The 14,573-nt window shown below is 54.5% G+C and overlaps 1 protein-coding gene across 1 annotated transcript in view; it reads left to right on the top strand.

Moving 5' to 3' along the window:
- The window catches only part of Bsn (bassoon presynaptic cytomatrix protein), a 39,706-nt gene extending 29,297 nt beyond the window's left edge, over positions 1 to 10,409 (top strand). Inside the window, exons 7-13 of the mRNA XM_029481991.1 lie at positions 1,585 to 3,661; positions 3,959 to 4,767; positions 4,900 to 5,002; positions 5,722 to 5,853; positions 6,076 to 6,130; positions 6,525 to 6,617; positions 9,548 to 10,409. Of these exons, the coding sequence (XP_029337851.1) occupies positions 1,585 to 3,661; positions 3,959 to 4,767; positions 4,900 to 5,002; positions 5,722 to 5,853; positions 6,076 to 6,116 (3,162 nt within the window). The 3' untranslated portion in view covers positions 6,117 to 6,130; positions 6,525 to 6,617; positions 9,548 to 10,409. The remainder of the gene's footprint in view (positions 1 to 1,584; positions 3,662 to 3,958; positions 4,768 to 4,899; positions 5,003 to 5,721; positions 5,854 to 6,075; positions 6,131 to 6,524; positions 6,618 to 9,547) is intronic.
- The last annotated feature ends 4,164 nt before the right edge of the window (positions 10,410 to 14,573 follow it).

Genomic DNA, 14,573 nt, shown 5'->3' with positions numbered 1-14,573 from the left:
GCCCGGGGGAAGGAGTTGAGGAACAAAGTTCCCCAATGGACGTCTGACAGAGCTCATAACCCAGCCTGGACAAAGTCAGACACACGTAGGGCTCCACAGCCATCTGCCCAGACACTTCCAGAAACCTCAGTCTCTCCACAGCCCTGTCCCTTCACTGTCTAGACCTGGTCTATTTCTGTCGCCTCCTTTCAAGCCTCTTCATTTCTCACCTCCAGTCTAGGCACCTTCCACTCCAAGCCTTATTTAGTCTCCACTTCCCATCTCTAGATGGGCTTCACTGCCTATAGCAGGCCCAAGCCTGTGGCCTAGCATTTGAGACCCACCCTGAGGGCTGTAGGTACTCTTGGTGCTTCCTTGTGTCCCACCCACCTTCTTCAGTAACCCTATTTCCTAGCCTGCCTGTTCCCCTAGTGCAGTGCAGGCTCCTTGTCTATGGCTTCCGTTACACAGCCATGTATTAGAACCACAAGACACAGCCTGGCCATGGCGCCATCTGTGGGAAGACTTAGAGACTGGGAAGGGGGAATGCTAACCACTTTCAGTGCAAGGCTGAGGAAGGTTGGCTTTTCCTGAAGTCTCTAGAAGGTTTTGGGAGGTAAAACAGAACAAGACTGGTATTTCAGAGTTCCCAGAATGCAGTGTGGGCTGATAGGCCAAAGGAGAGATCCTGAGGAGAGGGGGGAGGAGTCAGAAGCACTGGGGTGGTGGTGGTGTTTGCTCATTTTGGGGGTGGGTTTATAGATGTGATGGTGGTGGAGATGGGTAGTGATCGGCCCAGGAGATAAAGGGAACCCAGGGTGAGCACTCCATCTGCATGGGCCTCCCAGAATTGCAGAGCCTCTGGAGCAAGTAGGTGGTGTGGCGAGCAGGGCAGGGGAACCTTGAGCAGGTAGCTGGGCTGCTAGAAAGAGGTCTAGCAAGAAAGGAGAGGTTGTCTACAGAGAGATTCAGTGGGCTGGGGGTGGGCCACGATCAGGGCTTAGGTGTGGCAGAGGGTAGTGCGGTTAGAGGAGGAGGTGGGCAGGCAGCCGAGCAGCATGCTGCTCTGGAGAGGAATAAAGGAGGAAGCTTAGACTCAGAGCCTGTGAACAGCTGACAGTTATCCTGTCCCCCTTCCTGTGACCCTGTTCTTAAAGGAGCCTGGTGGGTCTCGCGTGTTCTACGCTGTTCCTCCTTTCCCTGACTGCCCTGCCCTCAGCCCCTACAGGCTGCTAGGTCTCAAACTTCAAGCCAGATCTATCTTCCTCACTTCAGTGACAGGCAAACCCACTGGAGATGTGCAGGGCCTTCCAAAGCCACTGTGCACAGCACACAAAACAGTCTGACCCTCACCATCTTCCTGGTGCCCAAAGCTTTGGACAGGACTGTAAACTGACCACAGGCCTTTCCCCTCATGGCAAAGAAGCCAAGACCAGAGGGTGGGCAGGGTAAACCCCAAGGCTGCTTGGCAAAGCAGGGCATCAACAGTGTGGAGCCCAGCTCCTGCCTTGAAGAACCTCCAGACCTGGGTTCTTCTACCCCATGCCTCAGCAAAGTCACCCACACCTTGGGTCTCAGTGCTGCCCACCCTTCCCTCTGTCTCAGGTGTCGGCGCTGCCACCCAACGGCCTGGTCCGCAAGGTGAAGCGGACACTGCCCAGCCCCCCTCCAGAGGAAGCTCACCTTCCCCTGGCTGGCCAGGTGCCCTCACAGCTGTATGCAGCCAGTCTGCTGCAGCGAGGGTTGGCGGGGCCCACCACCGTCCCTGCTACCAAGGCCAGCCTGCTCCGGGAGCTGGACCGGGACCTGCGGCTGGTGGAGCATGAGTCCACCAAGCTGCGCAAGAAGCAGGCGGAGTTGGACGAGGAGGAGAAGGAGATTGACGCCAAGCTCAAGTACCTGGAACTGGGCATCACCCAGCGCAAGGAGTCGTTGGCCAAAGACCGGGGTGGCCGTGACTACCCACCTTTACGTGGCCTTGGTGAGCATCGTGACTACCTGTCTGACAGCGAGCTCAACCAGCTGCGGCTCCAGGGTTGCACCACACCCGCTGGCCAGTATGTGGACTACCCTGCCTCAGCTGCTGTGCCTGCCACTCCCTCTGGCGCCACTGCCTTCCAACAGCCCCGGTTCCCACCTGCAGCCCCACAGTACACTGCAGGCAGTAGTGGACCAACTCAGAATGGATTTCCAGCCCACCAGGCACCTACCTACACTGGCCCTAGCACATACCCAGCACCTACCTACCCTCCTGGGACTGGTTATCCAGCTGAGCCTGGCCTGCCAAGCCAACCGGCTTTCCACCCCACAGGCCATTACGCAGCCCCAACACCCATGCCAACCACGCAGAGCGCCCCTTTCCCAGTGCAAGCTGACAGTCGTGCTGCCCACCAGAAGCCACGGCAGACTTCACTGGCTGATCTGGAGCAGAAGGTTCCCACCAATTACGAGGTGATCGGCAGCCCTGCTGTCACCATGTCTTCAGCACCCCCTGAAACCAGCTACAGTGGTCCAGCTGTGAGCGGCAGCTATGAGCAAGGTAAAGCCCCCGAGCACCCCCGGGGCAGTGACCGAAGCAGCGTGAGCCAGAGCCCAGCCCCCACGTATCCCTCTGACTCCCACTACACCAGTCTGGAGCAGAATGTTCCTCGAAACTATGTGATGATCGACGACATCAGTGAACTGACGAAGGACAGCACCCCCACTGCCTCAGAGAGCCAGCGGCTGGAGCCTTTGGGGCCAGGTGGAGTCAGTGGGCGTCCCGGGAAGGATCCTGGAGAACCAGCCGTCCTTGAGGGACCCACTCTGCCCTGCTGTTACGGCAGAGGTGAGGAAGAATCTGAGGAGGACTCATATGACCCCCGTGGGAAATCTGGTCATCACCGGAGCATGGAGAGCAACGGCCGGCCAAGCACCCATTATTACGGTGACAGTGACTATAGACATGGGGCTCGAGCAGACAAGTACGGTCCAGGACCCATGGGGCCAAAGCATCCCTCTAAGAGCCTGGCCCCAGCTGCCATCTCCTCAAAGCGCAGCAAGCACCGGAAGCAAGGCATGGAGCAAAAGATCTCCAAGTTCTCACCCATCGAGGAGGCCAAGGATGTGGAATCCGACCTGGCCTCCTATCCCCCGCCCACCGTCAGCAGCAGTCTGACCTCTCGGGGCAGAAAGTTCCAGGATGAAATCACCTATGGGCTCAAGAAGAACGTGTACGAACAACAGAGGTACTACGGGGTGTCCAGCCGGGACGCGGCAGAGGAGGATGAGCGCATGTATGGTAGCAGCAGCCGGTCCCGAATGGCATCGGCATACAGTGGGGAGAAGCTGTCCAGCCATGACTATAGCAGCCGAGGCAAAGGGTATGAACGGGAACGGGACACAGCAGAGCGACTTCAAAAGGCGGGCTCCAAGCCCTCATCCCTGAGCATGGCCCATGGCCGGGCACGGCCCCCCATGAGGAGTCAGGCCTCTGAAGAGGAGAGCCCTGTCAGCCCCTTAGGGCGGCCCCGCCCCGCAGGGGGCGCTCTTCCTCCCGGGGACACCTGCCCACAGTTCTGCTCCAGCCATTCCATGCCTGACGTCCAGGAACATGTCAAGGACGGACCGCGGGCCCACGCGTATAAGCGTGAGGAGGGCTACATGTTGGATGATTCCCACTGCGTGGTTTCTGACAGCGAAGGTAATGGCAGCTGGGGATGATTGCTGAAAATGCTCTGCACCTGGGGGTCTGCCTGCCTGCCCTGGTCCCCAAGATGTCCCAGCAGGGTCTGTCTTGGCATCTCATCAGTGGGCCCTGCTGCAGGCAGTCCTTGGCTGCTCTACCTGTGCCCTGCTTCCTGGTTGCTGGAGGGTGGGGACCTAGTGACCTGCTTGTGGCTGTGGTGTCTGTCCACTCTGGTTCCCTTGCATGGCTTCAGCTAGGTCTCCTTCTATGGCTAGCCAGGGGTTGATGGTGTTCTGTTTTTGGTCTCTGAAGCGTATCACCTGGGCCAGGAGGAGACAGACTGGTTTGATAAGCCCCGAGATGCCCGCTCCGACCGGTTCAGGCACCATGGGGGCCATACAGTCTCCTCCTCCCAGAAGCGAGGCCCTGCCAGGCACAGCTACCATGACTACGATGAGCCCCCTGAGGAGGGCCTATGGCCTCATGATGAGGGTGGTCCAGGCCGGCATACCTCAGCCAAGGAACACCGGCACCACAGTGACCACGGAAGGCACTCAGGCCGCCACGCTGGTGAGGAGCCAGGACGGCGTGCTGCCAAACCGCACACTCGGGACATGGGTCGCCACGAGGCCCGGCCTCACCCTCAGGCCAGCCCTGCCCCTGCCATGCAGAAGAAGGGTCAGCCTGGGTACCCCAGCTCTGCTGATTATTCACAGCCGTCCCGGGCTCCGTCAGCATACCACCATGCCTCTGAGAGCAAAAAGGGCTCCCGGCAGGCCCACACTGGGCCTTCTGCACTGCAGCCAAAGGCAGACACCCAGGCACAGCCACAGATGCAAGGTCGGCAGGCAGCTCCAGGACCGCAGCAGTCGCAGCCACCATCATCCAGGCAGACACCCTCGGGCACAGCATCACGCCAGCCACAGACACAACAGCAGCAACAGCAGCAGCAGCAACAGCAGGGTCTTGGGCAACAAGCCCCCCAGCAGGCTCCACCCCAGGCACGGCTACAGCCACAGAGCCAGCCAACCACCCGGGGCGCAGCCCCTGCTGCCAGCCAACCAGCGGGGAAACCTCAGCCAGGCCCCACCACAGCCCCAGGGCCCCAGCCAGCAGGACCGGTGAGTTAGCCTCTCCTGTGCATGGGTCCCCCACTCCCTAGGGCAGATGCAACAACTGAAGTCTGGATGTCCCGTGGCTTCAGGGTGGGAGTGGGGGTGAGCAGGATCTCAGCCGCAGGTTCTGTGTTACAGCCACGTGCAGAACAGGCGAGCAGCTCTAAACCACCGGCAGCCAAAGCGCCCCAGCAGGGACGGGCTCCTCAGGCCCAGCCAACTCCAGGACCTGGACCTGCAGGTGAGCTGTGCCCAGAGCACTCAGAGCAATCTTTCCCTATACCACTGTACTCACCTCCCGACCCCATCCCACCCCCGCGGGCATATGCTAACTAATCCCCCATGAACACCCAGTAGGCTGCAGACCTCCGACCAGAAAATGAGGCTGGGCCGGTGAGGGCCCAGGAAACTACCCTAGGTGAACTGGTGAGCAAGGGCCAGAGCCTTTTCTTTTCTTTTTCTTTCGTTCATTTGTTTGTTTGTTTATTGAAACAGGGTTTACTGTATAGCCTCAGCTGGCCTGGAGCTCACTGTGTAGACCAGGCCAGCCTTGAACCTACAGAGATCCACCTGCCTCTGACTATAGAATGCTGGGATTAAAGGCATGGGGCCACAATGCCCAGCTGAGCCACAGTTCCTTCCTTCCTTCCTTCCTTCCTTCCTTCCTTCCTTCCTTCCTTCCTTCCTTCCTTTTCCCTCCTTTCCTTCCTTCTTCCTTCCCCTTCTCTCCTTTCCCCTGCTTGCTATCTCATCTCCTCTCTCTTCCCTTTAGCCTTTTTTATCTCCTGCTTCCTTCCAGCCTTTCTCCTCTTGGTCTCCTCTTCCTACTTTTATTTCTCTAGCCCCGACCTTCTTCTACCGCCCAGGTTACCTGAGTTCCGGCTCCCTCCTCCCCTCCTCCCCTCCTCCCCTGAACGACCGAGCACAGGGTTGTTCATAATGGTACTTTCTTTCCTACAGGGGCAAAGCCTGGAGCCAGGCCTGGGGGGACCCCAGGGGCTCCCGCTGGTCAGCCAGGGGCAGAAGGAGAGAGTGTATTCTCTAAGATCCTCCCTGGTGGAGCAGCAGAACAAGCTGGAAAGCTGACAGAAGGTATTTGCTGCCTGGGGTCAGGTCCACACTGGGTGGATGCTTCTCTGGTGGAGGTTGGGGAGATGGGGGTGATTTCAGGTCAAGCCACCATGACACAGACCGCCTGCTGGCACCTGGTGTTTTCTAGGTTCCCCCTTATCCCTTGAGCCTCACCTTGACTGATGGCCCCGACTAGGAGTCTGATCCAGTCAATGACATCTCTCTCTGTTTTCTATGTCACAGCTGTCTCTGCTTTTGGCAAAAAATTTTCCTCATTCTGGTGATTGTGTCCAGAAGGGTGAGTACCTGTGCCTGCCATATTGGGAGAGGCCTGAGTTACTCGTGGCTGGGGGAGTCCTCTGGGAAGGGTCCAGTCTACAGTAGATTGCACAGTGAGAGCTACGGCACACTCTCCTAGAAGCGTGAGAAAGAACAGGGACACTGCACAGAGTCTAAGACATGGGCTGGCTCAGGAGAGCAGTCACTGTGTAGACCAGGCTAGCCTTGAACTCACACAAATTCAGGCATGGGCCACATTGTCCCCTGCAAGAGAAAGCCAGGGCTGATGTCCCCCTTGCCTTTCCTCACTACCCTAGTCTTCTGCCGTGCTCTCAGAGTGATGGGACACCTTGGCTTGCATGCAGGGGGCAATGCTGCAGAAATTCATCACCTTCCTCTGTAACATTCCACAGGCTCCTGAAGACCTGAAGAAAGACAATCTCATTGCTGTGGAAAAATCTCTGGAGTCAAAGGCCTGGGCGCAGCTCTGGACTCTGCGTATAACGGTGAGTGTCAGGACCAGATTAAGGTAAACCAGAGAAGTGGGTGAAGGGACCCCATTCCTGGAAGATGAACTTAAAAGGACCTGGTATGCTTCTTTCAGCTGGGATGGGCCTAGCGGCCCCCCTTCAGAGACAGTGTGCTAGCTGGCATGATGGTAAATGAGTCAGCCATCCTTGGGAAAGGGGCCCTGACGCCAGTTGTACCCCTACAACTTCAGGTCTGTATTCTGGACACTGAGTTCAAAGTCATCCTGAAAGACAGGACAGACTATGGCTTGTATTGGAGACATCGATGTCCGGTGCTGGTGTATCCAAACCCAGCAGAACATAGAGCTTTGGGCATGAAGTGAAGAGACTTTTGGGTTTACAGGTTGTGCTTGTGGCTCACAAGGCGAAGGGGTGAAGTAGGGAGAGAGGAACACAGAAAAGGGACACAGGAAAAAGCAGTCACTGGTCAGCTAGTCAGCCCAACTCCAGGGCAGCCCAGTGAGAGAACAGGAAGGCACAGGATAGGTGCCCCCTCTACCTAGACTGTAGTGGCCAGGGGAGATGGGATGCTCCCTCTCGGAGCCTGCCCCAGTCCTGGTCTTGGCCCTGCCTCTGTGGACAGAAGAGGACATCCCTCATTTAGAATTGGGGAGAGTAGCCTAGTTGTTGAAGTTGTTCTTTGCACAGCCAAGAATGACCTATCTCGCCATCTCCCTGAGGCCTCTCGTCTCCTGCTCTTTTTCCTGCTCTCGGGTTAAGCATATGGAGATATGTGGGCAGCTATAACATCTCAGGTGCTACTCAGGGGAGGTGGGGGAGGGGCAGCCCATGGCCCAGGTCCAGGACAGTGGTCAGTAAGCAGGTCACTTTATGGGAGCCTTAGAGCACCAGGGCCCTTACTTATCTGCTCATGGTAGAGAGGAAGCTGTGTGTGGGTACCAAGAGATGCCAGTCTTTTCAGGGGCATGGAGGTACTGAAAAGGCTCAGTCTCTCATCCATTTATTCAACAAATGCTGATCTAACCCCAGATATGTGCCCAATCCTGTTTTAGACATTGGGGACACTATAGAAGTCAAAACCCAGTTCCCGTCCTTTTGAGTCAACAGTTTACTAAGTGAGACAAAAAGTAAATAAGCTCCAAAATAAAACATCTGCATGACTGGTAACGCATGCCTCTGACCCCAGCACTTGAAGGCAGAGGCAGGTGGATCTCTGTGAATTTAAGGCCAACCTGGTCTACAGAGGGAGTTCCAGGACAGCCAGGGCTACACAGAGAAACTGTGCCTCAAAACAAAACAAAACAACAACAACAAAAAAACAAAATAAACAACCCCCCACAAAAGTAAGTAAATAAAATAATTAAAAACCAATTTGAAAGGAATTTTGTTTGTTTGTTGTTTGTTTGTTTTCGAGACAGGGTTTCTCTGTGTAGCCCTGGCTGTCCTGGAACTCACTCTGTAGACCAGGCTAGTCTCGAACTCAGGGATCCGCCTACCTCTGCCTCCCAAGTGCTGGGATTAAAGGCGTGCGCCACCACTGCCTGGCAAAAGGATTTTCTGTTGGCAAATGTGCAGCAGGGTTTATGCAGCAGCCAGAGCTGCGCTAGAGAAAGTAGTCAGAGCTGGAGGCACAGGAAAGCAGGGTGCCAGCCGCGCTTCTGATGCTGAGTGGAACTGGTCAGCCTCGGAGACAGGCAGAGAGGAATACAGCTCGGCCGTGGCAGAGGAGCAGTGGCCAGTGCTATTTTGGGCAGGCACAATAGGCCAAAGTGAAGACCTTGGGCTTTCTGCTAGTGACAGCCACCCCAGTGCTGACACCATCTCAGTGCTGACTGACAGCATGCTCCCTGCCTTTGCTGTCAGGCAGTGGATGTCCTGTCATCCTCCCTCTCAGCTGGACAGTTTCTTGGTGTGCCCTGGAACATACATACATAAAATCTCAAGTGTTACTTAGGGGAAATGGAGAGGGACAGCCCATGGCCCGGGTCCAGGACAGCACCGAGCCTGAGTTTGGGGCCAGAGAACTACTAGGAAGAAAAGACCTGTGCTTTGGTCCACATCTTGCCATCATGTGGGCAGGCCACTGGGACAGTGACTCTGTAGCTAAGAGCTGCCTGATTCTGGCACTTGGCCAACATTTGGGCTAGGTGGTCAAAGCTGCTCCATATGTCCCTCTCCTGGTGTCCTTCATGTCAGTTTCAGACATGAGCTAGGAGATGCTTGACTTTTGAAACAAAACCCCACCTCCCTCACTCTCCCTGTTTTTGTTTGTTTGTTTTTTGAGACTGGGTCTCATTTGTAGGACTGACCGATCTGTAACTCAATATATAGAGATCAAGCTGACCGTGAACTTGTAGTGAGTTTCCTCCCTCCATTACTTAAGGCTAGGGTTATGGGTGTCCACTATCATACCTGGCTTCCTATACGCTTACAAAATAAATGTCAAGGGCCAGCAAGACGGCTCAGTGGTTAAAGATGTTTGTTGCCAAAGCCTGAGAGTCTGAGTTTAAATCCTAGACTCCAAATGGTGGAAGGGGAGAACCAACTCCTGCGCTTTACCCTCTGACCCCCACGTGCAGGTATATACACACAATCATAAAAGAAGTTGGACACGGTGGCACATGCCTGTGCGTAGGCTAAGTGACTAGAGGGTCGCTCTGGTGTCACTTGGGTGATGTAATGAGGCCCTGCTGTCTCAAATGGCACAGGAAGAAGGGAGGTCTTTTCCTGGAGGTCTGGCTCTCCCTTCTCCCGATCAATCTTTAACTTGCGCAGACGCTAACCTCTCTATGCCTTGACAGAATGCAATCCTCTGGGTGAAGCGGGACCTGGCCATTACACATGGCAGGGCCTAGGAGCAATGTAAGGAGGGTGGCAAACTATGACCAGGGCTCACAACAACAACAAACCCTACTTCCTTCTCTCCCTCTCTCCTCTTTTCAAAGCATCTACAAGCTGGCAAACCTTTGGCCCAAAGATTCCCAGCAGGCGGGCCCCAGCAGGCGGGCCTCAACCAAGCATGAGAATGACATGTGTTCTCACAGCAGCGACCTAGGTGAAGCATCTGCCGGACCAATGGGACTATTGGCTTGGGGGACCTTTCATGTCTTTCAAGAGACCCTGCCTTACTCAGGCCAGCCGTCCTTGGGAGCGAGGAACCCTCCTCACCAGAACGCGGTTGCTGCTGTTGCTGTTTGCTGCTCTTCCCGCAGCCTCCTGTGGCCTGGCCACCAGGCTTCCAATGCGTTATACACAGAGTTTGGGTGCACACTGCCCTCCCTCTAAGATGCCAGAAGTTTTTTCCACAGCCTTGGAGAGGGGCTTTGACTGAGGGCTGGGGCCCTGGGCTCCGAATCCTTCACATTCCAGCTGGCCCGGATCCCTGTGTGGCCATAAGGCCTTGCCCTCGTCACCCTGCCCTGGGGGTGACACTGGAGCAGACGTCCACATGGCCAGCATGGGTTTGGGAGAACTTTACAAACATTAGGACCCTAACACTGTCTCATTGCTGAAACAAGAGGCCATAGCACCGAAACGCAGCGTGGGCACCGGCTGAGGCTTCTCCCAGCCCGTGGATGGCAGCGTAACTAGGCATGCCTGCCATCACCTTAAAGCCATCCCCCCAGCCATTGTGAGCACCCCAGCAGCACCGCCATTGTCTCGACCAGCCGGCTCCTCGGCTCCTCATCTCTACACCTGGGGATTTCTTTTGATTTCAGGAACAGCCTTAATCATTCCAGTTTGATTTACATGTATACCTCATGAACATTTTTTTTGTTGTTGTTTTATTTTTCTTTCTCTCCCTTTCTTTTCTTTGCTTTTATCCCTTTGTCTCTCCCCCACCCCACCCCCACCCCCACCCCGCAACCTCGGGACTGATGGTTTGGTTTCCTCTCTGCTCTGCCCCTGCTCAGCACAGGGAGAAACGTTGATTTAGAAGCAATAGCGGGCAGCAGGCCACCAAGAGCACAAACCCAGGGCGAGGTCTAGGGAGGCTCCTCAGCCCGCCTGTTTACTGTGCAATCCCAGTCTTCTTAAGCCATCAGCAGTGGGTGTGCTCAGAGCAGAGGAGCCAAGGGAGAGCTTCAGAGACCTGTGAGGTAAGGGGAGTATGACACCGTCCATTCACCTCGTGGACTGGGCTACATGCCTCCCCAAAGCCCTTCCCTGGGAGGCCTCCCTTCATCTCGGGCCCAGCCACAAGTCTCATCTCTAATGTTCTATGCAATGAAATATAAACCCTCAAAGACAACTGTTAATATTTAATAAATTCCGTGTTACATATAAGGAGTTAATTGCAAACATGCAGTTGAGAAACTGGACAGCTCTATCTGCTCATACCATCACCCCAACCTAATCCTTGTCCCCACATTCTGTGTGTGTGAGAGAGAAATCGAGAGCGTGTGTGTGTGTGTGTGTGTGTGTGTGTGTGTGTACGCGCGTGAGTGTGTGTGTGTGTGTGTGTGTGTGCACGTGCGCAGGTGTGCATGTGTAAATTTTAAGTCTGTGGCATGTTTGACCTGTGGCAGGACTCGCTGCTTGCCAGGTGAGTCGCCGCCTGTCTGGCACTGGAGCATGCACGGCTCGAAGCTTCTTTGCACGATTTCATTCATTTTAAATGCCCGACCTCTTGCTTGGAGTTCTTTTCGCCTCCAAACTTCTCCTTTAGGAGCGCTTCTCCCTGACTTTGGGACACGCTAGTAAAGACCTGCCAGAACTGCCTGCATTTGCCAGGCCAGGGAGCAGGCAGTGAGGCCCCAGACACCTTGCAGTTTTTATCTGTGTTCACTAGCAGATAAAAACAAACCTTAGACTAGACAGAGAGGGGAGCCCGCACAGGATGCATGTGTATGGACATTCTGTGGGTTTGCTGTAGGATTTCTACTTGTATATCATTTTTCCCTCCTATCCCAGGCCTGAGCCAAAAGAAACTGGTCACATCTTCCCAGTGGGGTACTGCTCAAGGGCAAAGCTTGGGGTACATCTGTGGAGAGGCAGAAGCCAAGGGATCCTGGCTGTGCCCTATGATTCCTAGATCTTGACTGACTCTGCTCTATGTCTCTCCTTTGTGATGAGGAACCTTAAAGGATTGTGAGCCAAGAGATCTATCTGGAATGGAGCCAGGGGTCATAGGGTACCCAGGAAGAGCTGGCTATAGCTGAAAATATCATTCAGGAAAAAGCTGTTCACATAAATAACAGCTTCAAACTGAGCCCAGAAGGTCTCTCAAGAGCAAAGCTTACTGAAGGGTTGGTGTAACCCTCTCCACATCTGCCCCAGGACTTGCCTCCTCTGAAGCATAAGTATCCCACTGTTGTCAGCATCTCCCTCACTGGCCCAGGAGTAGGGCAGACAGTACCTGCCTGACCCCTAAAGTCTGGCATGCCTCCAGAGAGCTTTGGTGTATACCATGCATTTCTCAGGGGTTCACGTTTCTCATGCATTTTTACAAGGCTTATAAATCCTTTAGTGTGGGATCCTGTCCCACCATCGGCAGCTGTGGTTGGGACACTTCAAGCTGTGTTGGACTTAAGAGCCCGAGTTCCCGGGATTTAGCTTTCTTCACACTATGGAATATCTCAGAGATCAAACTTGGGCTATATGGGGCCATCTCTAAAAGGGCTGAAGAAGGCCCTCTCTGAGGAACTCCCAGGCCCAGGTGTGTACAGGATGTACCCAGGGTCTAGATACCTGGGACCGTGGCTGTATCCCTTTCCTCTCAGAGTCAAGGGGCTAGACTAGGGGATGAGGGCAGGCAGGGTGTCCACGGGTCAGGCTCTGGCTGACCCCTAGGCTCTAAGGTATTAACTTTGCAGGACATTTCTTTTCTGACATTTCTGATATCTGCTACTCTATCCCTGGCTGTGCCCACAGGACGGATCTTTGCCCTCCTGTGACTATGACTGCAGGAGACTTCTAGGTCATAGGCATCCCTGGCCCTTGTGTTGGCTCTGGGGCTTGCGGACCAGTGTCTGCTGCTCTGGGACATGGCGAGCAATGGGTGCCTCTCCAAATGAGTAAGAAACCTCTGTGTAGAGCCCAGACCTCCATTTTCTCCCCTCTTAGTGTCATAAGCAAGGGCACCCTCCTCTGCCCACGCAAGGCCTCAACACACTCACTTCATAGGGATGGTCCTCGCACCATCTTCTTCCTGTTCTTTGGGCAGGGTGAACAGTCTCAGGGCCCACACTGAAAGAACAGCCAGGGCAGCAATTCTGGCCTGTACGCTGGAGCCTCTGGAGAGTTTTCCAGGCAGGTCCTTATCCATGAGAGTACAGTCCTGCCCAATAGCCCTTCTCCTCCCATGCTGTAAATAATGTGTCATCGTGGACTCCATCAGGGCCGGAGGGACATATATAATCAAATGAAACTCTCTGGAGATGCCATCTCTGTCTCCCTGGGTGCCAGCACCCTGCTACCATGTGCACCGGGTGGCACTGGAGAGCCATAGAAGTCATGAGATACTGTATGTGTAAGCACATGTACATGAGTGTGTGTGTGTATGTATGTGTGTATGTGTGAGTGTGTGTGTGTGTATGTGTTTGTGCACGTGTGCACGAGTCTCATTCAGCCTCTGGGGTCAAATCAACTCCTCTCAAGTGTGGTACCCTGGAGAGTGGTGGCCATCTACATTTTCTCCCTCTAGCTTCTATGTCTTGTTTTTGCTTTCCCTCCCCTCCTCCTCCCCTCTCTCCTTCTCTCTGTGAGGGGGAGAGTGCTGTACAAAGTCAGACAAACAAGTTTACATTGTAAGTGCAATGACCCGAGTCCTCCACATGACCTTGTGAATTGTGTGCCGTCCTCCTGTGCTCTGTGAGAACTCGTGGTACTTCAGTGTCCCTCCCCTGTACTGTGACAAGGTATTTCTGTGGTATCAGAATAAAAGGACTTGATATAAACCTCCAGACAGTCTCGGGATGATTTCTGAAGTGGGAACGCTTAGCCAAACAGGTAGATGCCAACGTTTGTGACAGTATTCTCCACGATTAAAGAAAAAAATGAGAAAGAGCAAAATTTCAGAAATGTTGGCACAATTGAGGCAGAGTCAACACGAAGCCATTCAAACATGACCCTCCAGGAAGGTGCAAAGGCCTGTCCTAAGCCACCGGACAGTTTTCAGGATCCCGGTTCCCAGGAGCTAGGTGGGCAGGTGCTGCCCCCTGGTGCTGTCAAACAAGCTTTACATCTGCCTGCCTTGTTCCAAACTCACTTTCCCCCACACACCCCTGAGACTGAGGCTGAGACTTTAATCCTCACGTATAGTCAAGAATAGTTCAAGTCGGATATCATAGCCCACACGTTTAATCCCAGCTCTTGGGAGACAGAGATAGGTGGGTCTCTGTGAGTTTGAGGCCAGGACTACGTAGAGAAACTAAACAAATATAAGTTAAGCAGCACTAGAAAATAAGAAACAGAGATTAAAGAGTATCAATTTTGCCTCAAGTAAGAAAGAAAGCACTCATTCAAGGGGACCCATAGCTGGTCTGAGAGACCAGCCACTCTCAAGCTATATGGAGGAGGGGGAGATACCTACTGTTGCCCAATCACTCTTGCTCTCTGCTGTCACCTAAGTCAACCCAGTCCTGTGACTGTCTGCCTAGGCTCTTCTTTCCACAGTACGCTCGCTGCTCTTAGGTGAAGTCTGACCCCCCCACATCGGCCCTTGGAGTAGGTTGAGACGCAGTCTGCTCACGATCCGCAGCAAGGAGCCTCTGAGAAGGGCGGGTTAAGGCTGTGGCAACAGATAGCTTTAGGGGCAAGTCTGGTGATTGATAAGCCAGGGTAGCACCCAGAGAGTTCAGCACCGCCCTTTGCCCGGCGCCCCAGGGCTCCGCCCGGGGACCTAAATTTCCCACTCCTAATCGCCTGGCTTGCAGTAGATGGGGAGAGCGCTGAAAGAGATCCCTGCGACTGCGGCGCCCCGCAACATTCCGCTTTCACAAACCCGCTAGTCTCAGTATTCGGTTCCCA

This window comes from Mus caroli, chromosome 9 (assembly GCF_900094665.2).
Source record: "Mus caroli chromosome 9, CAROLI_EIJ_v1.1, whole genome shotgun sequence".
NCBI lineage: Eukaryota > Metazoa > Chordata > Mammalia > Rodentia > Muridae > Mus > Mus caroli.
The sequence above is the reverse complement of the archived record's forward strand: the minus strand, read 5'-3'. Positions and strand labels throughout refer to the sequence as shown.